The sequence below is a fragment of the Equus asinus genome, chromosome 16, assembly GCF_041296235.1.
Source record: "Equus asinus isolate D_3611 breed Donkey chromosome 16, EquAss-T2T_v2, whole genome shotgun sequence".
Classification (NCBI taxonomy): domain Eukaryota; kingdom Metazoa; phylum Chordata; class Mammalia; order Perissodactyla; family Equidae; genus Equus; species Equus asinus.
Genome location: NC_091805.1, coordinates 29,679,982 through 29,706,426, shown reverse-complemented (window position 1 = coordinate 29,706,426; position 26,445 = coordinate 29,679,982). Strand labels below are relative to the sequence as shown.

The 26,445-nt window shown below is 38.0% G+C and overlaps 1 protein-coding gene across 5 annotated transcripts in view; it reads left to right on the top strand.

Annotated features, from left to right (window-relative positions):
* Window positions 1-26,445, top strand: part of ARHGAP29 (Rho GTPase activating protein 29) — a 71,939-nt gene that overhangs the window by 6,566 nt on the left and 38,928 nt on the right. Inside the window, exons 1-4 of one of the 5 annotated variants that reach the window (XM_070486866.1) lie at window positions 5,170-5,315; window positions 10,968-11,204; window positions 13,200-13,366; window positions 21,322-21,456. In XM_070486866.1, coding sequence (XP_070342967.1) covers window positions 21,384-21,456 — 73 coding nt within the window. In that variant the 5' untranslated portion in view covers window positions 5,170-5,315; window positions 10,968-11,204; window positions 13,200-13,366; window positions 21,322-21,383. Of the gene's footprint in view, window positions 1-5,154; window positions 5,316-10,967; window positions 11,205-13,199; window positions 13,367-21,321; window positions 21,457-23,231; window positions 23,414-26,445 lie in introns of those variants that run through there. The other 4 variants (XM_070486865.1, XM_044748871.2, XM_044748870.2 and 1 more) reach the window with 4 other exon arrangements.

Sequence of the window (26,445 nt, the reverse complement as noted above, 5' to 3'; positions counted from 1 at the left end):
GAAAAAATGTGTATTTTGCTATTGTTGGGTGGAATTTTCTATAAATATCTATCAGATCAAGTTGGTTGATAGCATTGTTCAAATTTTCTGTATCCTTACAGATTTTCTGTTGTTTGTTTTATCAGTTAATGAGAGAAGATTGTTGAAATCTTAACTGTCAATGGGATTTGTCTATTTTTCTTTACAATTCTGTCAGTTTTTGCCTCATATATTCTGGATCTCTATTTTTAGGTGCATACACTTTTAGGATTATGTCTTTATGGTGAATTGACACATTTATCGTTAGGAAATATTCTTTATTCTTGGTAAAACTTCTTGTCTGATATAATAGAGCTACTTCTGCTTTCTTATGGTTAGTATTTGCATTGTGTATCTTTTTATGTTGTTTTACTTTTTTTTATTGAGGTAACTGATTTATAACATTATATGAATTTCAGGTGTATATCATTATATTTCGACTTCTGTATAGACTATGCTATATTCACCACCAAAAGTCTAGTTGCCTCTTTTACTTTCAATCTATCTGTGTGTTTATATTTCAAGTCTGTTTTTTATAGCAGTATGTAGCGGAGTCTTACTTTTTTATCCAGTATGACAATCTCTGCCTTTGTAGTGGTGTTTAGAGTATTTATATTTAGTGTAATTATTTATATGATTGGGTTTAGGTCTATTATCTTGCTGTTTGTTTTTAATTTGTCTCATATGTTCTTTGTTTCTTTTTCTTCTCATCATGCCTCTTTTAATTTTTTGAAATTCCATTTGTGTCCACTATTGGCTTACTAACTGTATCTCTGAATATTTTAATATGCATTTTTAACTTATTGTAGTATACCTTCAAATAATCTTATACTATTTCACATGTAATATAAGAGCTTTACCATATACTTTCATTTCCCTCCTTCTTTACTTTGTGCTGTTGTCATACGTTTTACTTCTGTATATCTTGTAAATGCCACACACATTGTTATTCTTTTGTTTTAAATTTTTTTTAAAGGAATTTACAAAATAAGGCTTGTTTTGAAGCTTTGTTGTGGTGAGTCTAGAATACTATTTTTAATAGGGCTGGATTAGATGTACTGCTAACACATGCCCTTCTGGGATCTCTCCCTGTGTGTTCAATAGGTCTCTCTACTCTGGCTGATGAAAACTCAGAGGTCTCCCAGCCCTGTGGGAGCCCTGAGAATTGTTCAGCTACTGCTTTCTAGACATTCTTTGCCCATCCTTGTGGAGTTTCGCCCTACACATGTGCAGCTTTGTATTCAACAAGAAAATTAAGGAATTGCCAATGCAAATTTCTGGAGCTCTTCCTCTGCCTACTTCCTTCCTTCCTTGCACTCTATTCTACAGATTCTAGCTTCCCCAGTCTCCCTAAACTGTAATCCCTGTCTCCTCAGTTTAGCAAGATTACCATGCTCTGCCTGGCTTCCCTCTTCCTGTGCCATGGTCTAGAATGTGCCTCCAGGCAGAAAGTTGGGGCAGTGGTAGGGCTTACCTCATTTGTTTGTGATCCCATCTCAGGGATCACAGTCCTGTGCTGTCGGTAGTCCAATGTCTAAAAACAGTATAGTGGAAGGGCAAATCTGGTCTCGTTTTTCCTGCACTTTAGATATATCTAAGATTTTAATTCTTTTTAATATAGAGGTTTTTCTTTCTATCTTTTACCTTGCAATTTATTTCTTTAAGAAATTGTGTTGTTTGCTCTATAAAATGGCCCACAGTCTAGATTTTGCTGGGCACTTCCTGTCTTCTATATTGCTTATAAAGTAGTAATTGTATCTAGATCAGGGTTTCTCAACCTTGACACCATTGACCGTTTTGGGCCGGATAATTCTCTGTTGCAGGTAGAGATGGGAGGTTTGAAGGTGCTCTCCTGTGCAAGTAGGATGTGTAGCAGCATCCTTGGCCTCTACCCACTAGATGTCAGTACAACCTCCTCCCTGGTTGTGACAACAAACAATGTTTCCAGACATTATAAAATGTTTTGAGACCCACGTTCTGTTATGAAAAGTAGACTACCTAAACTACAGAATCAATTTCAGGAATATGAAGACATCTGTCTAGCAAAAATAACAATGCTGACTATGTTAACACTGCAGAGAAACATGAAAAAGAAGATTTTAGGGGCCGGCCCCATGGCCGAGTGGTTAAGTCTGCACTCTCCATTTTGGTGGCCCACGGTTTCGCCGGTTCGGATCCTGGGCGCAGACATGGCACTGCTCATTAGGCCACATTGACGTGGTGTCCCACATACTACAACTAGAAGGACCCACAACTAAAATATACAATTATGTACTTGGAGGATTTGAGGAGAAAAAGCAGGACAAAAAAAAAAAAGGAAGATTTTAACAAAATGCAAGTTGAGGCTTCACAGAATGGCTGACTCAAAAACAACATTATAGAGGATATGAATTTCTGTTTGAGAAGGAAAAAAACACCAGAGACAATAATAATATAAAATGGTAAAAACACAAGTAGTTTGTTTTCAATTATATGTTGCTTCTGTAAATGTTTTTCTGCAACTTATTGAGCAACATTTTAAGATGTTGGACTTCTACAATAGATATATAGATGGTTTTACTTTTTCTTTTTTTTGAACACTTTACAGTTCAATTATAAACCAAGAATTTTGAATTTGCAGAAAGATATTGCAAAAATGTAGTTTTCATACTTGAAACTTATTTTTTGATATAAAATTACTTTAAACAAAATGCAAGTTGGGGGATTAATAAAATAACCTTTTTAATTTAAAAGTGAAACTACTATTTTTGTGAATGTTCCCAAATGTCATTAGCCTCCTTCCTAAGGAAGAAGGGTGGAGAAGATGACAGACAATTAATGTATTTTTTAAAAGATTCAAGAGAAGAATTGGGGTTGAGAGACTTCTCAACATTTCCCTCAGATAACCTTACTTAGAATGTAACCACCTACTATTCATTGAAGACCCACTCTGTGTCAGGTTCTGTGCACCATAGTTGGCTGTTTTGAGGTGGTTTGGAGGTAGATCTGGTAGGAAGGGTCTTAGGATTAACCCAGAGCAGATCCAAGGGGCAGACTTTCTTCCCTTGAGCTCCCTAAGCGTTGCCCTGCCCCTACCCTCCTTGGCCTTCAGAATCCTTTCCTCTCTCCCAGTTGGTGTCCTTCAGTTTAGTCATCAGTGGTTTCCATGGTGAGTGTCCATGGTGTATCATTCTCCTCCAGTGGGGTTTAAAGGAATGTTTCATTTTTAGGTGTCTTCAGTATTTCTAGTGCTTTTGATCTTGGTATAGTTATGTTTAACTACAGGTAAGTTTGTAAAAATTAAGTTCTCTGGAACTGCTTGTGTGTGAGAGGTGTCCCTTTCCCTTTCTGTCAGTGGGTAGTCTCTCGATCCCTTTCTCTCTCTTTATCATCTGTGCCTCTCTTATCTTCCTTAATCTGTCTCCATCTTATTTTGTCTTCCTCTGCCTCCACTTATCTCTGCATCTTCCTCAGTCCTCTTTTCCTCTCTCTCTCTCTGCAATTGTTTCTCACCCTCTCACATCTCTGTTTGTCTCTCTTTCACTGCTTTTTCTCTTCCTCCTGTGTGCTCCTTTCTGTCCCCGTCACACCACCTCCTCCACCCCACATACCCTTTCTCCCCATCAGGACCTTTTTCAAAATATTGTCAGTGATACCACCAGTTCCACTTTTAACAAGGAACACAATCGTCTTTATTAAGGGGAATCGTGGATAAGAGCACAGAATAACTAATGTATGTTAAAATAGATGTAAGGGGGTGTTTGAGGTTGAGTGACTCCCTCATATTTCTTCCCCAAACCTTACATGTGATTAATCAGGGTTGCACTGCTGCAGCCCCATTTTGGCCTGGGGACCTCCCACCTCTCCTCTTAATTAGTTTGTTTCAGTTTAGGGCATCAACAGTTTTCATGGTGAGAGTCCAAGGTGCATTTTTCTTTTTAAGTATGGTTAGCGGGACAGTTTGGTTTGGAGGTTTCCTGAATATCTGTGCCATGTCCTTGGTACTGTTGTGTTTGGGGCTTGAAGGGGTAAATTTGTTTAAGTTGAGTCTGAAACATCCAGTGTGGAGCTAAAGTCACCAAGGAGCTAAGCATTTTCGTATTTATCTTTTCCAAGTAGCAGCTGAGGGGCCAAATTTGCTTTATTTTCTCAACATTGTTTTTCTTGTAAGGGTTCAAAGATATGAGAGATGTTCCTCTTCTCTTTGTCAAGGAGTATTTTCTCCCTTTCTCACTACTTCACTTACTGGCGCCATCATGCTCACTTTTTCTGTCTCTGTAAGTAGATAGTCTCCTCCTCTCTCTCTTTTATTTCTTGTTTTTATTTTCTCTTCCTGCCTTCACCAGTTTCTGCCTTCCTTGGTTTTGCCTCTCTCTCGCCCCCTGTGTCTGCACCCCAATTTTCTTTCTACTTCTTCTCACACTCTCCTGTGTCTTTTCCTGCCTTCTCCCAGCTGTGATAATTTTTCTGTCTGCCTCCACCACTACCCAGTCACCCTCCCCACGTGCCTTCTGTTTCTCCATCAGTTCTTTCTGAATGTACCAGCACTGAGGTAAATGATATTGCTTGTCCAGTGAGTAGTAGGATATGGGGGTTATGTACTTTCAGCCCCCTCCTGCTTTCTTTAGTTATTCCACCTTTCTCAGACATTTTTCTCATTCTGAGCGAGTCTGAGAGTGCAATTGAAGAAAGTAATATAGGTCTAAGTGGAAAATATTACCCTCTACAGAGGGCAGAGTAGTTGGCTGGTTTCATTCTTCTGAAAAGGAGTTGAGCCAGGTCTGTGTTACACTTCACCTGTGTGGAGGCTTGTTCTGTTTTTGTTTTCTTAAAGCAGTTGGAGAGGGAACAACAAGGTGGTCAAAAGAAGTATCTCATCAGAAATGTAGATTGCTCATACGAGAAACTCGTATTAGCCAGCTCTAGTCATCAGGTGACTTATTCCTAAGGTTCGCTCCGCCTGTCCTGCCGCAAGCCGCACGGGGTGGCTAACACTTCCTGCCGCGCAGGGGACCGTCGCGGGCTGCGGCGCAGCTGACAGCCAGCAGCCGCCCCCACCTGCTGCGGGCGCCTTGCCCCGCCCCCCGCGCGCGCGGGCCAATGGGCTGGACCCCAGGGGGCGGGCCGCGGCCCGGTGGGAGGGGCGAGGCCGGGGGCGGGGCGGCCGCGGCCGGCGCGGCGGTGGCGGTGGCTCGGGCTTTTGGGGCGGCAGGGGCTCGGCCGGGCGTCGGCGGCCGTGGGGGATGGGGGCGGCGAGCTCCAGCCGTCGGCGGCGGCGGCCCTGAGTGTCGGGGCATGGAGCGGGATAAAGCGCCGCGGTGAGTATGGCGCCGGGGCGGCTGCGGCTCGGGGTTGGGTCCCCCGCGGCGGCCGCCCGCGAGTGCCGTCCAGCGTGCGGGCTGCCCACGCGGCGGCCCCGAGCGGCGGCGGCTGCGGGCTGCGCTGGGGGCCGGGGTCCTCGGGGAGGGGTCCGAGCGGGGCGAGGGGAGCGGCCGGAGCGGAGGAGCAGGGAGGGCACAAGCGGTGGCCTGAGCCGATGATGACGATGATAAGAAAAGCAAACAGCACGTCCCCGGTCCGCGTCCTGTTCTAAGAGCGCTCCACATTTTAACTTCTTTACTCCTCAGGACAGGTCCGAGATTATTTAACTCATTTGTCACACGGGGAAACTGAGGTTAAAACGTGGCGGAGCACACAGACTAGTAATTGGCAGATTGCGGAGTTCAGCTCCAGAATCTGTACTGTTGACCGCTACCGAGTCTGGTCTAGCTGCGGATCCCGGTCCCACTCGCTGTTCCCTGACGGCAGCCCTCCCTCCGGCGGGCTCTCCTGCAAGGGGCGTCTTAAGATTTCCGTGGGGCATAGTTCTCCTCGCCTCTGTCTTTTGGGCTGAGATGGGGTGTTTGGTTCCAAGGCTTCCTAAGTCTTACTGGTTTTTCCCAATTCTGTTGTGGACGTGTTTGGGGCTTGACGGTTCTTTGGTTTTTGTTTTTTTGAATTTCATTTTGACGGATGAGCTTAAGTCTGAGATGTTTCAAGCTGGAGCCCTAGTGACTGACGAGCCTCGTGTATCCGTGTTTACCTTTCTTTACTCTCTTTCTCAAGAAGAAATTGACCTCATACCTCTTCGGAGGGCAGGACTTTTAGCTGCTAAAGGTGGGAGCTGAGCGCCCCTTCCCGTTTCCCCATCTTTCTCTGTGCCTGTATCCTTTGTCCGTAACTGTAATGTCTGCCGCCCTTTTTGGTTGCTCCATTTTCCCACTCTGTATTTAAATCCTGGGATGGGGTACGTGCTGTTTGACATTGGGAGGCTTTAGCTGGTCAGGGAGAGCCCTGCCTGCCAGGAATGCTAGACATTTTGGAGGCGTGGGAGGTTGGGCAGCTTCCTCTTTTTTAAACGTGCTGGGTTCTGACTGCACAGGAATGAAGTGTGTGTGTGTTGCACGTCTTTCTTTAGAAATTACGGTTATTTGCATGATATTGATAAACCTTTTTTTTTTTTTTTAAAGATTTTATTTTTTCCTTTTTCTCCCCAAAGCCCCCTGGTACATAGTTTTGTATTCTTCGTTGTGGGTTCTTCTAGTTGTGGCATGTGGGACGCTGCCTCAGCGTGGTCTGAAGAGCAGTGCCATGTCCGTGCCCAGGATTCGAACCAACGAAACACTGGGCCGCCTGCAGCGGAGCGCGCGAACTTAACCACTCGGCCACGGGGCCAGCCCCTGATAAACCTTTTTGACATGCCCTTATTCTGTTTGTGGGAAATGCTTTTAAAAAATATAATCAAAGACCTCCAGAATGAATTTTTTTGATTTTTTTTTTAGCATCTTTAAGTAGATTCTTACCAAATCAGAAATTGTGCTGAAATGTCAGACTTCTCAAATATCTGGCGGTTTTTCCAGAGGTAGAAATAGTAAGATGGGAACTATTAAGTACAGATATTTGGAGCAGTTTTACACTTCAGTGAGACAGCCCAGTGGCTAAAATGAAAATACTTCTATAGGGATCCCTTTGCGAGGAGGTACGTGGGGCTTGATTAACACAGGCTACTGAAGTCAGAGAAGCCACATTTTGGGGTACTGGGAACTTAGCGTTCACATCTATAATGCACGTATTACTTAGAATTTGGAACATACAGAGAAAGTAGTTTTGCCCAGTAATTTTATTTGCTACAAAGTTCTTTGCCAAGTGGATAAAACAGGATTTTAATGGTGATGGTTTTGAGTTGAAGAGGTGCATGAGAATTAGGGGAGTTTCACAAATATTTTGCTCAACAGTCTGTTTGCACAGTTCAAACTTCACTTGGAAGCCATTTAGTAGGTTTCCACGAAGTTAGTTAAGTTTCTGGAATTATTTCCATTTCTATAGTTCTTGCTCTCAATCTACAGATGTGTTATAGTGAAGCTACATCTTGTTCATTACTTAAATATATTTAAAAACAATTTCCCACAGTAAACACTGCTAGTAATAATGGCTAACAGTTACTGAGTCTTCATGATGAACCAGGCACTTTGCTAAGTGCTTTTTGTATTGTTATCTCATTTAATTAAATTGCCATTTGCAATCTGTTAATAACTGCGTTTTATGTAACCACCAACTAGAGGATGTTCATTCTGGCACATGGGAAAATTAGTGTGGATGATCTTGAAAAGCCTGTCTCCTCCAAACTTTCTCATTATCGTAGTTCAGTTTTATGAAAGCTTGGATTAGCTTTATGTTACTAAAAATTTTTTCAACCATAATGTTTCCTTTTTTCAGTTTGAAATATGAAAAGTACAGTGTATGTAACAAAATCAGTACATTACTCACCATAATGCTGATTACAGGTAGCGTATTTTCCTTTTCAGCTCCTCCCTTTCCCACCATTTTGCTTGTTTCTTTACAGATTTTCTTAGTCTTGACTAAAAATGTTTAAGCATTTTTGAAACACTTTTTACAACTTTGGGTCATTAATTGGACACTTAATTAAAGTAAACTCTTTGCTGAGATAGGTGAATTGTTTTATTTGAAACTTGTGATACACATCTTTAATTTTTATAATCATCTTTTTACCACTGACAATGACCAGTTCTCTAATTTACTAAACTAAAAGCCGTCAAAATGAATCAAAGTGACTTTCTTAAGTAAGCCGCAAAAGTGATGTGAGGTTAGTTTTAATTAGTCATTTGTGAAGGAGCTGCCCAACAAGGCACTTGAGTGTTTTGTTTTTGTTGTTGGTGGGGAGACCAGCTGTAATGATAGTGCTCAAAAAATTGTCCTAGGTTCATTTTAGAAATTATCTACACATTTAAGGATTAATGTGAGCTTTGAAACTAGTTTAGATGTAGAAATTGCATTCTCAGAAATAATTTGAGATGAACAAGAATATTGAATAAAGGAACTTGAAAAGCTATCAGAGAAGTGTTGGGCACCTTATTTAATAATCAGAAGTAGAGAAACAATAATAGAAATCCAACTCAACTCTGATTTCCATTTTATGTAATCTTGCCTTTACTCAACTTCATATGTGTGGTGTTTTTTAAACATACTGTTTTAAAGATAAATTTTTAAATGCCACTTGTATTTTCCATTCAAAACACTGCAACAATCCAGAGTTAACTATTTTTGTTTCTGTAAATATTAATTGAAGCTTTATAAGTTTATAAGCCCATTATTCATTCTGCAAAGTCATTATTCATTCTGCAAATAATTTTGAGTAGCTCATCCCTCCTAAGCCAAGCATTGTGCTGTGAGCAGAGAACACATGGTTAGCAAACAGACATGGTCTTGATTTTCTTGAGCTTATGGTCTAGATAGGAAGACATGAATCATCTATTTGAACTTTGGTAAATGCAGTGATGAAAAGTATAAGATGCTATAAAGCATCCAACAGGAGATTCTGCTCTAGTTTGGTGGTGGTGGTTATGCGGGCAGGAGTGGTCCTGGAAGGTGTCTTTGAGGAAGTAATCTTTGAGCTGAGAGCAGAATGAGTAAACAAAGGGGAAGGAGTCCAGGCAAATGGAACTGCATATAGACAGGACCCTGAGTTGAACAGTCGATGTTTTTCAAGCTTTAGATCATGACCCATTACGAGTATGAAACCAATTTGGTGGGTTGCAACCAGCCTTTAAAAAAATGAAATGGGATTGGATAGAAAACATCTGTGTACATCACCTGGCCCCTTAGCCAGAATCTGTTTTATGTTTTATGCATTCCTACATACACACCACACACAAACATAACATACTTAACGTGTATACTGGCTCATGGTGTAAAATTATTTCCTACTGTGGATCACGGTAAACAAATATTGTTGGAAGAGTGAGGAGGAGGTGTGTGTGTGGCAGTAGTGTTGAGAAAGAATTGTGACTCCAAATGACATTGCAGGGGTAGGTAGGAGCCAGATCTCATGTTGAGCCTTGTAGTGTACCAGAGCTTCTCACTTGTCTTTTGGAAGAGTTTTGAACAGAGAAATGACAGGATGAGATTCATGCTTTGAAAAGTCTACTCACTCCATTTGGAATGGGACAAGAATGGATGTGGAGAAATCACTAGAAAATTAGTAACAGTAGCTCAGACAAGAAATGATGGTAATTTACCTAACGTTGTAGTAGAGATGGAAGTAGATAGATTAAAGAGCTATAGATAGGAAGAAAAAATCTATAGAGTTGGGTGAGGTATAGGAAAGAGTAAATGCTACAGCAATATATCTTACACGTGACCTGGAAATGAATGTTACCTAAAACTTTCTGTTGTAAATTTCCCAAAAGTCCTTAGTAATTCTACCACTTGAAAGTATCCAAATGTTCAAGGCAAAATATTTGAAAAATGTTTTAATGATAATGCTTGAGCTAATTTAATTCCTCCAATCATTTCCTTTTTGGTTTCAAGAGATGCAAACAAAATTAGGACTTTTAATTCTGGAAAAGTAAAACGTGAGGATGAAGAAAAAACAAATTGAGATTTTCTCGAGTTGCAAATGTGTGCCGGGATTAGGTGTTCTAATAAATGAAGCCTTAATTTTATGTTCCCTTTTAATCCTCACACAAGCCTGTAAGCAAATTGTATGGGTTATGAGTTTAGAAAGTATTCAGCCAAGATTCAAATCTAAATCTTTCTCATTCCAAAAGATTGTGTTTTTAACTATACCATCCTGAAATTACCAAAAATATTGCTCTGGTAATCATACATTTATTTGTTCACCAATCAGGGTATGGCAGATTAATGGAGAGCCTTAGAACTTGTTTTCAACAAAGAAATATTCTTGTTGAAACTTGGTAACCCAGAATGGATGTGTGCGTGTTATTTATGAGAGCTAGCTTTAATTCAACCTCTTTTATTTGCTGGACACTTCTATATCATTGTCTCATCTAATGCTAACAATAATCTCGTGAGGTAGGTGTTGTCTGGATGTTATTCCCATTTTTTTAAATGTAAAGAGCACACCAAATTGAAGAGATGATCAACAGCCTGTCAGGTCACACACAGAAAGTGATGGGGGAGTAATTTGAAAACAGGTCTTTCTTTTTTCAAAGCTCATTTTTCATCTTTGTTTTTGAAGATGATATCATGGAGGGAGAATATGTCCTTCCACTAAGTGACAATTCAGAACAACTTTACAATTAAAAAAGTTCTGTACCTTAGGAGTTAAGAGGAAGTTATTAAGAGCGTGGATTTTGGCGACAAGGCAGATCTGGGTTTAAGTACCAGTACATCCTTTATCAGCTGAGAGCTTAGACAAGTTATTTAACCTCCAATCCTCACGTGCCTTCCTTGTGAAATGAAGAGAATAGTCGTTTGCATGTCATAGAGTTGTCAAGAATACTAGCACTTAATAAATGGGAGCTGCTACTGTTAGTAGTGCAGTGTTTGTTGTTGTTTTTAATAGAATACTGAGGTGGGCTGTGGGCTATTTGTGAAAACCTAGTGTAATGTTGCCCCTGGTTGATGTAGTGTTTGTGTTTCTCTTTCTCTTTTGTTTCTTGCCCCTTAAGGATTTCAGTTTTTCTGACCATGATATGAAAGGATGATTGCTCACAAACAGAAAAAGACAAAGAAAAAACGTGTTTTGGGACCAGGCCAGCTCTCTACTGATGTTACAACTTCTGAAATGGGGCTCAAGTCCATAAGTTCCAACTCCATTTTTGATCCGGATTACGTCAAGGAGTTGGTGAATGATATCAGGAAGTTCTCCCATATGTTACTATATTTGAAAGAAGCCATTCTTTCAGGTTTGTCAACTCTTTTCTGTTATCATTCTTACTGGATAGTTTGTGAAATTTTAAATGCCAGCCCAGCTACAGATAAGTGTGTACACAGTGGTAGGAACAAGGTATTCTGCTTTAGTAATTTTAGGGCTTGTTTTTTTGGCCAGATGTTTGATGTTTACAGTGTAAACTATTTTACAGTCAGATATGTATGGTACAATACATAATAGAAACTTTGGTAAGTGTGAGGGAACAAGAATACAAAACACTAAAATCAGTCTTAGGTTCCTAGCTGTGCCCATCTGACACAGGAAAGTCTAGAGCGTTGGAATTTTAAACTTCTTGTTAATGGTAACACAGTGCATTGATTGGTCTTTAATAAGCTGACTGATGTTTATAATTTACATTGTTGACACTCCTACCTTGATTCTGTTTTCTGTATTGTTCCTAAAACTTAATCTAAAATCACTGCATTTGAGTGAATTTTTTTTTTTCTCAAAAATCAAACTTAATTCTCTTTTGGTTAAGGGATAATCACAGAATTTATTTTCTGTCTAGTTAGAAATGGATAATGGAGCACCAGACTTGATTCTCTGGAATTAAAGGACAATGTACATTTGCACTCCCTGACTTGATCTTAGTTCCTAAGTTTTTCAACTTTTTGTGCCTCTTTTGTATCTAAATTTGATGGCAGTGGTAATTAATAAAGACACAGCTCCTATTTTGTGATAAGTAGCAGTTCATTTCCATATTCATAGTGGTATGTCTGGATGTAGAAAATGAAGATGCCTAGTGTTACTTATATGAGACCTCTTGGGGCTTCATAGATGTTTATAAAGATTTCAATAAATATTTTCTATGTATATGTTAAATATTCATTTTCTGATATACATTCTGAAAAACAGAAACAAAAATCACATCGTGTACTAAATGCTTCTTTTAAGAGTTTATTTCTAACCTACTGTCATTTTCAGGTTAAAATGCCCAAAACAACTGGACTTGAATTGTAGCATCAAAATTTCAATATTTGAATTTTCCTTAAAACGACAATCACATAAATCATTCCTTTGAAACTACAGATATATTCTTAGAAAAGAAGTTGGTCACACTCCTGTTCATTTAAATATCTTGCTTTTGAAGTCTAATTATGGATGATAAAGTGGTAATAAAGTTATCTTGTTGTTATGGAAAGATATTCTAAATATATTAAGTATTATACTGGTAACAGATTTCTTACCAAAATGACACATCTCCCATTTATTTAAAGAAGCATAGCTTTGTAGTAAAGACTTGTTCTTGACTGGGTTAATTGTTTTAAATTTGTGTTCTAATTTATATATAGTGAAAGTTATTCTTTTTGATGTACAGTTAATTGGGTTAATTTTTAAGATGAAATTTAAAATGATATATTACTTGACAAATCATTTACCTCAATTTAGGGTAAAATCTGATTTTATTTAACATAGCAATTTAAATGTTTTTTATTAATGTAAGTAAGATTTTTAGTTAGGATGTCTGTTTGTTTTTAATTGTTTTCCTTAGGAGATTTATATCATTTAAAATTCTCATCTTACATATTTATCCCTTGTTTCACAGATTTAAAATGATGGTAATTTAAAACAAGTTGGACCACTTCTTATCTCCACAGTTTTTTTATATGAATTTTAATTTGTGATTAGACAATTCAGAGATTAGGAAGGAAGAGGATTGAAAGCTGATCCTAAGTGAGAAAAGAGAAAAATGGTAATAAGCATGTGATAGCAAAGGGGACTACCCTTGAGATAAGAGGAATAAAAGGAATACACATATGGGAATATTCATGTGCTTCTGTTTAATTTTGATGATGATTTTCAGCTTTGTAGTATATCAGACTATTCCTTATTTACTTAGAATTATTACAAGAATCACATGAGATATAATCTTCAGGAAAACAGGTAAAAAGTTTAAAATTCTGTAACTATTTAAAGTGGTATTATCATATATGTTCCTATAGGCATAGGCCATGCTTTTATCTTCCAGGTGTGGAGAAAGATCCCTGGGCTTGTGCTGTTCTTTAGGACCACCATAGTTGTCAACTGTGGCCAGGCAGCAAAGAGCTGTTTCACTGTTTTTCTTTTGGAGTGAAGGAGCCTTGCCAGTATTTTGTCTTTTGCCTTTTTAAGAGGAAGGAGGTCAGATTTTTGCCAGTATGTATTACCTTTTAATTCATGTCACTTAGCTGTTAAAAAGCTAACAGTTAGCTTTTAGGAATATGGAATGTAGGGGTACAAGTAAGTCATCTTTTGGTGTATTCTAATACCATTTTCTTTATATACTTCATCTGCTTGTCATGAGGCAGTGATGTGACCATTGCTTCAGGGGTTCAGTCACGTTGTTGAGGCTGGGCTTAAATGAATAGCTCTGTGATTGTTTTATAGACACATTTTTCTTTCCCTGAACTAGTTATAGAGATGATATATAATTCTTCACAGTGCTTTACGTTTTGCAGAGTGCTTCTAGATGCAAACTATTTTAATCACACAGTCCTCACAAAGGCAGGTACTTTTAGCCCCATTTTACAGATGAGTTGTGTTTATAACTTAGATTATGTGATTTCATTAACCTCTTATTGCGGAGGAATGGTGGCTTCATTTGGAACCCAGAGGTTACGAACGCACAGTGATGTGTTCTTTCCTGCTATCTCAGCTGCTGCCCATGGCAGGTACTCTAAAAACGCTGCTCGGTGTTCATTATTTTATTAGCCAGTTCTTTTTCTGATGGGGATTATCTAGACCTGCACTCTCCAATATGGTAGTCTCTAGATATGTGGCTATTTAAATTTAATTAAAATTAAAAATTCAGCTCCTCAGTTGCAGTAGCCACATATAAGTACTTAGACACCTGTGGCTAGTGGCTACCATTTTGGACCGTGAAGATACAAAAATTTCTATCATTACAGAAATTTCTGTTGGACAGTGCTGGTGTAGACATTTGGCCTTTATCAATCTCAAGAACATTTAGATGAGGAGCCAGCCCTCTGGCCGAGTGGTTAAGTTCGAGTGCTCCGCTTCGGCGGCCCAGGGTTTTGCCAGTTCGCATCCTGGGCGAGGACATGGCACTGCTTGTCAGGCCACGCTGAGGTGGCACCAGCATAGCACAACCAGAGGCACTCACAACTAGACTATACAGCTATGTACTGGGGGGCTTTGGGGAGAAGAAGAAGAAAAAAAAGAAGATTGGCAACAGTCGTTAGCTCAGGTGCCAATCTTTAATAAAAAAAAAAAAGGAGAGATGAATTCTTGAGCTATTTTTGATTTCTATAGCATTAAAAGGAAACCCAGAAAAAGTTTGTAATGGAGCAAATTTAAGAATAGTTTACCTAGAAAAAGGAACTCTTGGGGTCTATTTGCAATCCCCTTCCTTAAGCCGCCTGTGGAGTGTGCAGCTTTCGTGCCCTTCTTTGGTTTGGATCAGCAGATCAGTTTCCAGCCACGTTATACAGTTTGGTTAAATTGGTGGTAAGGGATGGCAGAAAGAGCTCTGGAAAGAGCATTACATGATCTAGGTTCTAGGCTTAGTTGTGCTATTGACTAGTTTTGGAATATGGCTTAAGTCATATGATAATTTGTTAGGAATGAGGTGCTTGCACCACTTGCCATCAATTTTGTAATTCTGTGATTCAAAATTGGATTGGAGTTGGAGATTCTATGTTGTTCTGAATATTGATAGTTCAGAGCTGAAGAAGACAGCTAGGTATTTGATGTCAAACTACATAGTGCAAATTTTAGAGGCCTTGTGCCTCCCACTAGTCTATAGGATTTTTTTAATATGAGTTTTATGATAGGTATGTTAAGTGTGATGTTGATGAAAATTTCCCGAGTGCGAATGTGAAGCTCATGTTGCGGTAGTTGTTGAGGAACTGATTACAAAGAGTAAGTGTCTGCCAGAGAGCTCTGTGCTCCCAGCAGGGTTAAGATGTGTATGCAGTTTGTCTTTAAGGGTTTTCTTTACAAATGAAAATGGAGAGCTAAATGTGGGAGATCAGAGGGCCGTGAAAACACTTGCTTGGATAGGGTAAGTGATAGAGTTTGTTGATTCTCCATCCACTGCTTATTTCTGGGAGCAGGTTATCCTGTGGTCTTACACAAGTAGCAGACGTGGAACTTGAAGTTTTAGATCTCTATCCAGTGTCATTAAGGTGCATTATGAGTAATTACAGAGGCAAATTTTGCTTCTTGTATTCAAATGCTGAAGGCACTCAATTATACTTATGTCTTCCATGTTTAAATATAACACTGCAGATTAGTATATCTGCAGGAGAAGTACCAATTCAGACTTATGGTTGTCCCGCTGAGGAATAATGTGTTTTGAATTCCAAATACCGGATTCATATATGTTCCTCGAGCTTATACAGTAATCTTAAACTCTGGCTTTGTGACAGATCTCCTCATTCCCAAGTGGGACACGAGTCAGGGAAGCTCAAAATCTGGGAATTTGAAAAGTGCAAGCCTTTTTAATTGGGCTAGGAAGAACAGTGCAAATTACTTAATTTTTCTGGTACTCAGTGCCTAGAAGTGTCCACTGCCATTTGAAGGAAAATCAGCAGATAGTCTAATATTTCTTGTAGCTTTTTGAATATCACTATTTTTTAAATAAAAGTTTTCTGTTGCAGTGTGTACCTTGCTGTTCTGTTTTGTTTTTAAAATAAGCTAGAAAGGAAGATAAAACTTTATCATCAGTTTCAGATAAACTAGTTCTCTAGTTTTAAAAAAATGCTTTCTAATTTAAGAGTGTATCACTTTTATTTTGTAAAAACGTAACTGATCCCCTAAGTGATAGCTTCTGATGAATTCTAGGTCCTAAATTTGACAGAACTGTAGTCAAAATAGGTATGTTAACTTTCTAAAGCAAATTTTATTAAGTGGAAGGAGTTAAATAAAAAATTTAATGCCATTAAATAATATGTTCTGTTCTGAGAGGGAAATTCTGCATAAATTTTCAGTCTTAACTGAAATCATGTCTTGTGGATTAACTCAGTTTTTTTTCCAGGGTGAATATACAGGAAGATGTATAAATTTATTTCAGACAAATTTCATTGAGTGTTAATTTTACCATTGATGACTGTTACTTAACTTTCAGCCTGTACAGTGTGCCAGAAATTTTCTGAAATATTAGAAACATTAAGTTGCTAGTCTCAGATACATCCTGCTGTGTTCTTTTAGAAGTAAACTTCTCTAGAAGTGATTTCTAATGGATATCACTTAGGAGAAGTTAATGTGAATGTTAATGGGTTATGGCTTAGTGCCTAGAAGACATGAAATGAATTTCTAAGGAATGAACTGTGAAATACAGGTAGCTCATTTACTACACCTGTGCCAGCTCTTAGGCGATTGTTTTCCTCCTCTGCACTTGCCTAGAATAGTTTACATATTTAACACCATTTATAGTAGTAACTGGCATATGTGATCGGAAGTTAAAGCCTGTTAAATCAGATTGCCCAGTACCTGTCATTAAGCCGTAACTTGTTGAACCATGTCGATACGTCATAGTGATTAAGAGAGCAAGTTCTAGAGCCAGAACACTTGAGATGGAATCCTCATTCTGCCACTTGCTGATTGTGTATACCCTTGGGTAAGTTACTTATCTTCTCTGTGCCTCAGTTTCTACCTGTTAAAAGGAGATAATAGTACCCACCTCACTGGGTTGTTCTGAAGATTGAATGAGGTCATATATGTAAAGCTCTTAGAATAAAGTGTTTTAAAATGTCAGCAGTTATTATTTTTTACAATCCCAAAGTGGCTGGATAAAGAAAGCTGCTGTTCAGGCTTTGCTTTTATCCTGTAAATTCACAAGTCATTACAGCAAAAAAGGGAGTTTCCCAGTGATAAGTTCTGGAACTTTTTTCCTCCTTGTTGTTTTCATTGCTTTCCCAGATAGGTTAAGCTGAATTAACAAGACTGATTTTAAAAATTATTGTCAGTTTTTTTAAATCAAGGAAAATACCATGGTTTTTTCATTTATTTACTTAAGCATTTCCATGAAGTGTTTGCAATGTAAACACTGTGGTATTGTGTTAATGCATGAGAACCAAAAAGTGGAGCTGGCTAATCTGTTTTCACTTGATAAGATGAATGCAGGAGAAAATAAATGGCACAAGTGAGCCAAACAATAAATTAAAATTCAGATTACCATATTACAGGGATGGTAGATACACAAGCAAACATTGCTTGGGATTAGGAGTTTTACTCTTCTGGATAACTAGCGTTAAGACTTTGGCTGGACATTATAATATTCACATATATAATACCTTCAGTATAAATTAAATTTTATTGTATTTACACTGTGGCCACTATAAAATTTAAAAATTATCTTGATTTTAGTTATATGACTAAATTAAATGCTATAATTTAACTTGATAGGTATAGAAATATTTTTATAAAATATATTCTTAATTGTTTTACTTCCAAGTAATTTGCTAATTTAGATTTTACATATAAAATAAAAATAAAACAACCTTCCTGAAAAAATGAAAAGAGACATGAAAAAAATGTCTCTTTTTCATTAGCCAAAATATTGTGGGACCTTGCTATGTCTATTTGTTATTTAATGTAATTCTTTGTGGGACAGATCTGTTTTCAAAGGTATTCAGTTTGAATGGCTTGCAGATTTAATAGGAATAATAGCTATATATGTTAAGACTGTAAAGCAGTTTTCTGTTAATTTATTTGATATTCACAGCAATCTGTAAGGTAGCTACAACAGGTGTTCTTATTAGTTCCATTTTACTGATGCTGGATCTGAGATCACAGAAATTGAGGTTCGTATATGGTCATTTCAAGGAAGTGGCAGATCAAGCGTCAGAACCTAGGTTTCTTGATCTAAACCTGTTGTTTTCTACCACAGTGGTCAGCCGCCTGTCTTTCCTCCGTGTTGGGGGAGAACAGTTACTGCCTCACTTGCTTTGCTCATCACTGCTGCTTTTTGGGGAAGGGGGGAGGGGGTGGCATTCAGTGTTGGTGAAGGAGCTGCTTAAACTCCTTAAAACTTTTTTTTTTACAGTTGTATTTTCCATTTGAGAGGGTTTCTGCTTCATTAAGATAAGTTGAAGTAGCTTTCGTATTTTATAAGGAAAAAGAACATTTGGTAAAAATGGAACATTTTTTCCCGCTTATGAAATGTAATTAAGGACTTGCTAATTTATGAAGTCCCAGCTGAAGTATTATCAGGGTATACTGATGCTGATGTCCTAGTAGTTGACTCGTCCACTCAAATATATAGAAAGTTTATGAATCTTTGTAATTAACGTTTTCTTTTTTTAGCTGTTGTGTTCATTTCTGTTGATTTATAGGCTTCAGAAGTGTGTTCAATCATAGGAAATTGGACTTATTTATAGGGTAATTTGAGCTACTTATGAAATTTTTTACTAAATAATTCAGTTACTACTTTTTGTTATTTATGAAGTCTTCCTTGTAGGAAAAAAAGAAGTTCAAGGGGCCGGCTCTGTGGCATAGTGGTTAAGTTTGGTGCACTCCCCTTCGGTGGCCTGGGTTCACGGGTTTGGATCCCGAGCACAGACCTACACCACTCACCACTCATCAGCCATGCAGTGATGGTGATCCACATATAAAGTGGAGGAAGATTGGCATAGATGTTAGCTCAGGGCTAATTTTCCTCAGCAAAAAAGGAAAAGGAAAAAGAATTTCAAATGGTAAAACATTATGTTGACAGTGATGGGAATGTTTTGCAGTGATTTATAAGAAAAACTATAGCAGATATTCTCAGGACCCCTTATACTGTTGAAACTTATTGAGGATCCTGAAGAGTTTTGGTTTATGTGTGGTTATTATTTACTGTGTTAGGAATTAAAACTAAGAAAATTGAAAAACATATAACAGCATTTTGATTTGGAACAACTTCAATATCTGTTTTTAAAGGCTTCCTGTATCTCTATTAAGCTAAACATGAATTCCTGCTGAAGTCTCCAACTCAGTGACCACATCGATCATTATAGCTTCCCCCCCCGCTTATTTGTAGATTTCCAGTCCAACAGTGAGATACATGGCTGCCACCATCCATTTGCCCAGCTGTTCAGTTGCAGCATAGATGTATGGCAGCATCAGAATTGTTAACCTGAAGCCTCAATGAGAATACTTTATCAACTAGAGTACAGTACTTATGTGCAATTCCTTTGCCTTTTTTCTTATCAACTCCAGTCTTTTCCAAGGATACTTCTTACACCAGCACCTGTTCTCCTGTATTTCTTTTTCTGTCATTGAAATTTGTCAGATGGATGTCAGATTTTCTCCTGAAGGCACTCTGTTCTCTCTGCTTCCGTCACTCTCTGAACTATTCCTCTTTGCCTCTTCCTGAAATACTCTTTGCCCCGATATACCCAGCTCCCCTCCTTTCCTGCTGCTCTTACTATACATATTTCTCTCTCTTGATAGTGTTGCTAATGAACGGAATATTTGATGGATGATATAGAATTTTTTGTTTTTGTTTTTTATCCTAAAGACAGTTTTTGTTTCTAGTGATTATCTTTTAACATTTCTGGAAAAAATTAATTGTACAATTATAAAGTAACGCTGTATTTTAAAAATGTTTTTTGTTTTTTTAAACTATTTCAGTAGGGAAGGAGTATAGTATTAAGAGCATGGCTTCTAGAATTATACTCCCTGGGTTCAAACTTTGGTCCCATGGCTTAATAACTTTTTAAACTTGTGTGACTCCATTTTCTCATCCATACATTGGCGATTTTAAAATTATCTACCTAATAGGTAGATAAAGTTAAATGAGATAATATCCTTTAAGTGCTTTTAACAGTGCCTAGCCCATAGGAGAAAGAAGAACCTGGCTACCTACTTCTGAAAAAATTGGCCATGAAAACCCTGTGAATAGCAGTGGATCATTGTCTGATAGAGCATTGGAAGATGAGAAGATGGTGCAAAATGACCAAGCAGGGTTCCACTCTGCTGTATACGGGGTCACTAGGTGTCGGAATTGACTCGACAGCACCAATAAATAGCACATAGGAAGCACATAATAAATGTTAACTATTATTAAACACTAATGCCAGGTAAGGTTATGGAAAGGAAAATTACATCAGAGTACCGTGTTTTAAGGTAGTTGTCTTTTCATACTTTTGGGGATTACTTCAGGGTTTTAAAGGTTAGGATGATTATACTTCCTGGTTTTCCTGGATGGTGATCCAGAAATATGCCTGTTGTGCTGGTGTCACTATGAGTAGCACCCCCCCCCCCCTTTTCACTTGTTAGAGTGTGTTTGTTTGGATGATAAATTATATGCACCTTATTTCCAGGGGTTATAAAACACTGTCTGCATCCCTCTGACCAAGGTTGGTGTAAATGAGAGTAGACACGTGGGGACTGAGAAAGAACTCAGACCTAAGAGAGCAGGGCCGCTCTGTTCAGCTGTGTGTGGCCAAAGAGGATGTGGTACAACCAGATTTTGATTTTTCAAGAATAGGCAGAAATCTGGAATTTTTGTAACGAGGCGATGCTCCAATTTTTCATTATTGGTAACTAATTCAATTTCTCTAAAAAACACAAAAATTCATTGAACCATATAAAGATATGTGTATTTTATCATAAATAAATTATATCACAGTTTAAAAAATGGGCAGGTCAAATGGTGGTCTTTATATATATGTCTGTGGGTAAATGACTTCCAATATCTGATCATTAATGCAGAGAATCAATTCTAACATGGAAACTTAACATGTACGTGTTCTTTAATTTTAGTTCATATGTTAAACATTGTAGGGCTTTAACTCTTGTTACCATATGTATTATAAAAAACATTCTAGTAAAAACTACAAGGCAGAAAAAACTTACCTTATAAAGTTGCTTCAGGGGGAATTTGGAGAGCATATTTACTGAGAAAACTGAAAAGAGTGGTATTAAATTGACCATAACTGTGAGAGCCTCTGAAATCCTAACTGAACTAAAATGATTAAGGATTTTTTGAAGGCTGTATAAATTGTATATAACTGCAATGGTGGAAATAAAAATGAACATACAGTAGGCAAAAATTGTGGAGCCACTGCTTCTACTTAAAATGTGTTCAAAATGGTCTTTCATAGTTCAGATTCCTGAAACTTGGTTTTGGAAACAAATTTTAAAAAGTTTTTTTCCTTTTTAAGACTGTTTTAAAGAAGTCATTCATATACGTCTGGATGAACTTCTCCGTGTTTTAAAGTCTGTAATGAATAAACATCAGAACCTCAATTCTGTTGATCTTCAAAATGCTGCAGAAATGCTTACTGCAAAAGTGAAAGGTAAGAAAGATATATTGCAAGTGGGTTGGTATGGGCAAAAAGGATCCTAGTGATACACTGTGCTCCATCATGACTATAGAGCCATCTCTTCTCACAGCGTTGGTATCGTGTGGATCAGGAGGAGTTGTGTGTACTTTGATATTTAAATATTCCCACTAAGTAACATCTAAAACTCTCTTAAAAATTAAAACTGTAGGGGCCAGCCCTGTGGCATAGTGGTTAAGTTCGTGCCTTCTGCTTTGGCAGCCTGGGGATTGCTGGTTCGGATCCCAGGCGTGGACGTACACACCACTCATCGAGTCATGCTGCGGTGGTGTCTCACATAAAAAATGGAGGGAGATCGGCACATATGTTAGTTGAGGGACAGTCTTCCTCATCAAAAAAAAAAAATTAGTTAAAACTTTTCTTGAGAAGAAACACTTTAAAAGTACTAACTGAAATAAACAACAGACAGTTAAAATTCTTGAGGTTTTTGGAAGAGTTCATGCTCTTTAGGTTATCAGTGTACAAAAAGTCTTTGTTATGTGAGGACAATTGGTGCTGGAAAATGGTCATTTGTAGTGACTCCACTTAAAGGAGGGAACCAAATGGAGAAAAAGAAGACAATTAAGGGACCTTATTTTAAAATGTGAAAAAATGAAACTAAAATTGTAAAATAAGTTTATTATGTGTGTGTGTATATTATGTCTGTGTGTATATATACTAAAAGAATCAAGAACTGGGACGTTATCCTCTGATGAAATGGTTTGCCACCCAAGAGTGTTCGAATCTCTTATTCTGGGCTGCAGGATATAAGGAGGAATGAGGGTGAAGGGAATATTTGAGAAGAAGGAGCCTGGAGGCAGGAGTTCAGTTGGCAGATTGTTGGAGGTACTGCGCTAGATGAGGGTCGACAGTCTCATCTAAGGCAGAAGCTGGGGTATGGTACCAGTGGACTGTGGTTGTTCCAGGAGAGGGGCTGGGTGTTGATTTGAGGAAATACAGGACAGGTTGAATGTCAGGGATTAGGTTGAAGTTTGGTGTTGAAGATGTGGACTTGAGAGTTGATGTCTAGATGGGAGAGGGCGACACCCACTCATGTGCAGAGTAAATAGAGGACTGAGTATGAGATCAGGGGGACAGAGAGAAGGTGGAGGAACCTGAGAAACGGCTGAGAAGTGGGGAGATGATCTGGAGAAAGATTTCATAGAAGTTAAAAAGTGCAGGCTTTGAAAAAATGATTGTCAGTGTTAAATGTCACTGATGGGTAGTATGAATTCAAATATTGTAACTATAAAAAGTTACTCACCTTGGATTGAGTAAGGAAAGGAAAGGCTTCTTTGAGGAGAGGGATTACCTGTCCTAAGTCTGAAAGGTTGAGAGGACATTAACTGGGCTAGAGGGGGGTTGGGGGCTGCGACATAGGGCACTTGTAAAAGAACTCTGGATGTGAGGAACATGACGCAATTGGTGAACACACTCCTATCTGGAGAGGGCAAAGGGCAAGTGTCAGGGATGAGGCAGGAAAAGGAAAAAAAACCCTGCCAGTAAAATATAGTCCGTATACTTAAGAACCGCCTCGCCTACTTTTGGACATAGATTTATCGTGTTTGTGTAGTTCTCTTTTTTCTGTATTTCAAGCATTAAAAGAAAAAATTTAGATGGTTTTAAATGGGAAAAATGGATAGCTTCTGTTATGACTTTTAAAAAGTCGCTTAGTAACCACATTTATTTTAAAATAGATTGTTTATAAGTGCCATTTAACTTAACTTAGAGAGGGAAATTTTTGTCTATAGATAGTAAAATTTCCATGTTGGAAATAGCGACGACGGTTCATTCGATTGTTGTCAGTGGCTATTGTATGCAGTCAGGATGTCCTGGGGAAGGAGTGTGCCTGTGTGTAGTTGGTGTCCACATTCCAGAAACAGACTTGAGGAAGAGGCTTCTCAGCTGCCTTGAAGATCTTGTTTTCTTTGAGGTAAAGCAATCTTTTGAATATTATTTCCCGCTATGACTTTACCCTTTACCCTTGGGATTTTTGTTACAATTTTACTTTTGTGTTGGATGAAATTTAAAAGATTACTTTGGGGTCAACCCCGTGGTCGAGTGGTTAAGTTCGTGCACTCCACTTTGGCGGCCCAGGATTTGCCGGTTCAGATCCTGGGTGTGGACCTACGCACAGCTCATCAAGCCATGCTGTGGTCGTGTCCCACATAGGGGAACTAGAATGACCTACAACTAGGATATACCACTATATACTGGGGCTTTGGGGAGGAAAAAAAAGAGGAATATTGGCAATAGATGTTAGCTCAGGGCCCATCTTCCTCACTAAAAAAAAGAACAACAACAACAGAGTGCTCTGGCCTATTTCAGATGGTTCCTTTTAAAGAAAAAAGAAAGAAAAAAATGATTACTTTGTTATTGGGAAACTTATTCTGTCTCAGTAGGACTCCATGAGACTAGCAAACTTTAAAAATTGTGGGGTTTTTGGTGTAAATTTATCTTTTTAAATAACCCCCCCACTCTTATTGTTGAGACCATCTAAAAATATCATTGATACCCCAAATGAGAAATATTCAATGACCTGAAAAATTGAGGTCGAATCAGAGCTTACTTAATTTTTTCATTTAGTGATAATTTAGTTTTCAAACCCTTGGAAAGGCAAGGAGGAGGTAGAAAGCATTTTTGAATGTCTGTTCCGTAGCAGTCTAAAGGTCTTGCATATACTACTTTAATGTTTTCCAAAAACCTCTAAAGGTACATTTTAATTTCTGTTTTAAAGAAAACCTTAAAGAAGAACTATTTGTATATTAGGATCACAAAGCTGTCAGCAAGGTGGAGATCATTTTGTCCTAACCCTGTGATTACATTTAAAAAACAAATTTGACCTGACTTGTTTTGGAGGCCTTAACTGTCAAGGGCATTTTGCAAATCTACCAAACTGTTAAAAAAAAAATAATAATACATACAGAATAACTTTAGAGTCAGGGAGGTATAATCTTGTTTGTGCTACAACAGATTTGAATGCATGAAATCTGTCTTACTTCCTAGGCATGACAAGTGCATTGGAATAAAATTGCAATCGTTGCCTCCTCTTATTTTTTATCTTAAATGTGGAATTTACCTTTTAATGACTTTAAAAGAGAAATCCGTGGCTTTTCCCCATTCATTCTAGCAGTGATTTGTATTTCCTGTGTCTCCTCCTGTTCTAAACGGGAAGCTCAGTCTGACAAAATATTGGCAATGTGGTAAGAGAGATACAACTTATTTTTGAAGTAGATAAAAACGTTTCGGCATTCAGCAAGTTACTATGTACTTGGTATTTATTTTCAATGATTTTGGTCAATCTTATTTGTAATATCAATTAAAAGGACCATTTATTTAGGTTTTTCAGGATCTGTATTTTGCCGTTTATTTAAAAATTGGCAAATAAAAAAGAAAAATAAGCTTTAGGTATGCATCCAAAATTGTAGAAGCCTTGTATTTGTTTCTCTTTTGAAAGTTTAATTTTTTTTAATAGGCAATTCATTCACACAGTTTATAATGCAAATAATATAAAAAAGTATTCAACGGTGAAGTTTTTTTCTACCTCAGACTCTTAACCATCCATTCCTTTCCCTAGATAAGCAACAACTATTAGTTTTTGTCTATCTTTTCACAGAGGTATTATGCACATACAAGCGAAAACAACATGTTCCCTTTTTTACCCCCCTCTTTATGCAAATGTCCCATTCTGCCCCTTACTCATTGTTCTCAGTTATCTGTACATAAAGGATTTCCTTGTTCTTTTGTTACTTTTTTCAAAGCTGTATGGTAATCCGTTACATTGATATACTATAACGTATTTAACCGGTTCACTACTAATAGGTGTTTGGATTGTTTGCAGTTTTTTTCTGTTACAGACAGTGCCGCGGTGACTTGCCCTGTAAAGTCCTAGATGGGTGGCTCCCGGGTCAGAGGGCGCGTGCATTTATATTTTTGATATTGCCAGATGTGCTCTGCGGAGTTTCGGCCCTCCTGACAGCAGTGCTGACAAGGCTCGTTTCCTGCACCCTTGCCAACAGAGCTGCTCACCCAGCTTTGTTATCCAGTCTGAGAGTAAAAATTGGTATCTCAGTGTAGATTTGGTTTGCATTTCCCTCATTTTGAGTGCAGTTGAATAGCTTTTCATATGTTTCAGAGCCATTTGTACATTCTTTTATGTGAATTGACCTGTTATTCATTTTTTCTTGTTTGTTGGTCTTTGTTGTTAGTATTGAGTTGTAAAAACCCTGCATAAGTGAAATTAGCCCTTAATCTTTGATATAACTGCAGATTTTCTTTAGTTTGTTTTCTGTCCTTTGATTTGCTTATGGTATTTTGTTTTATTTTATTTTCAAGTTCAAAAGATCAATCTTTTGTATGATTTTGGGTCTTAGTTTTAGGAAGGACTGCCCTGCTCTGAGATTATAATAGCATACTCAAGTGTTTTTTCTTCTAATGTTTGCATGGTGTCATTTATTAAATTTAAGTCTTTGATACATTGTAGAGTACCTACATGTCTAACTAATTGATCAAATAATTCATCTTTTCCTTGCTGATTTTGAGATGCCATCTTTATCATAAATACACTAAATTGTCACATATATTTATTTCTGGACCTTATTCTGTCCCATTGATTTGTTTGTTCATGTGCCAGTACCACACTGTTTTTATTGTAGTTTTAGCATATGTTTTAGTATCTGTAGAGATAGCACCTCTTTCCATTACTCTTCTTGTTCAGGATTTTATTTTTCCATCAGTATTTATTTTTTTGTGAGGAAGATTCACCCTGAGCTAACGTGTGTGCCAATCTTCCTCTTTTTTTTCTTTTTTGCTTGAGGAAGACTAGCCCTGAGCTAACATCTGTGCCAGTCTTCCTCTATTTTTTGTATGTGGGGTGTCTCCACAGCATGGCTGATGAGTAGAGTTAAGTCCAAACCTGGGATCTGAACCTGTGAACCTGGGCTGCTGAAGCAGAGCTCATGGAAC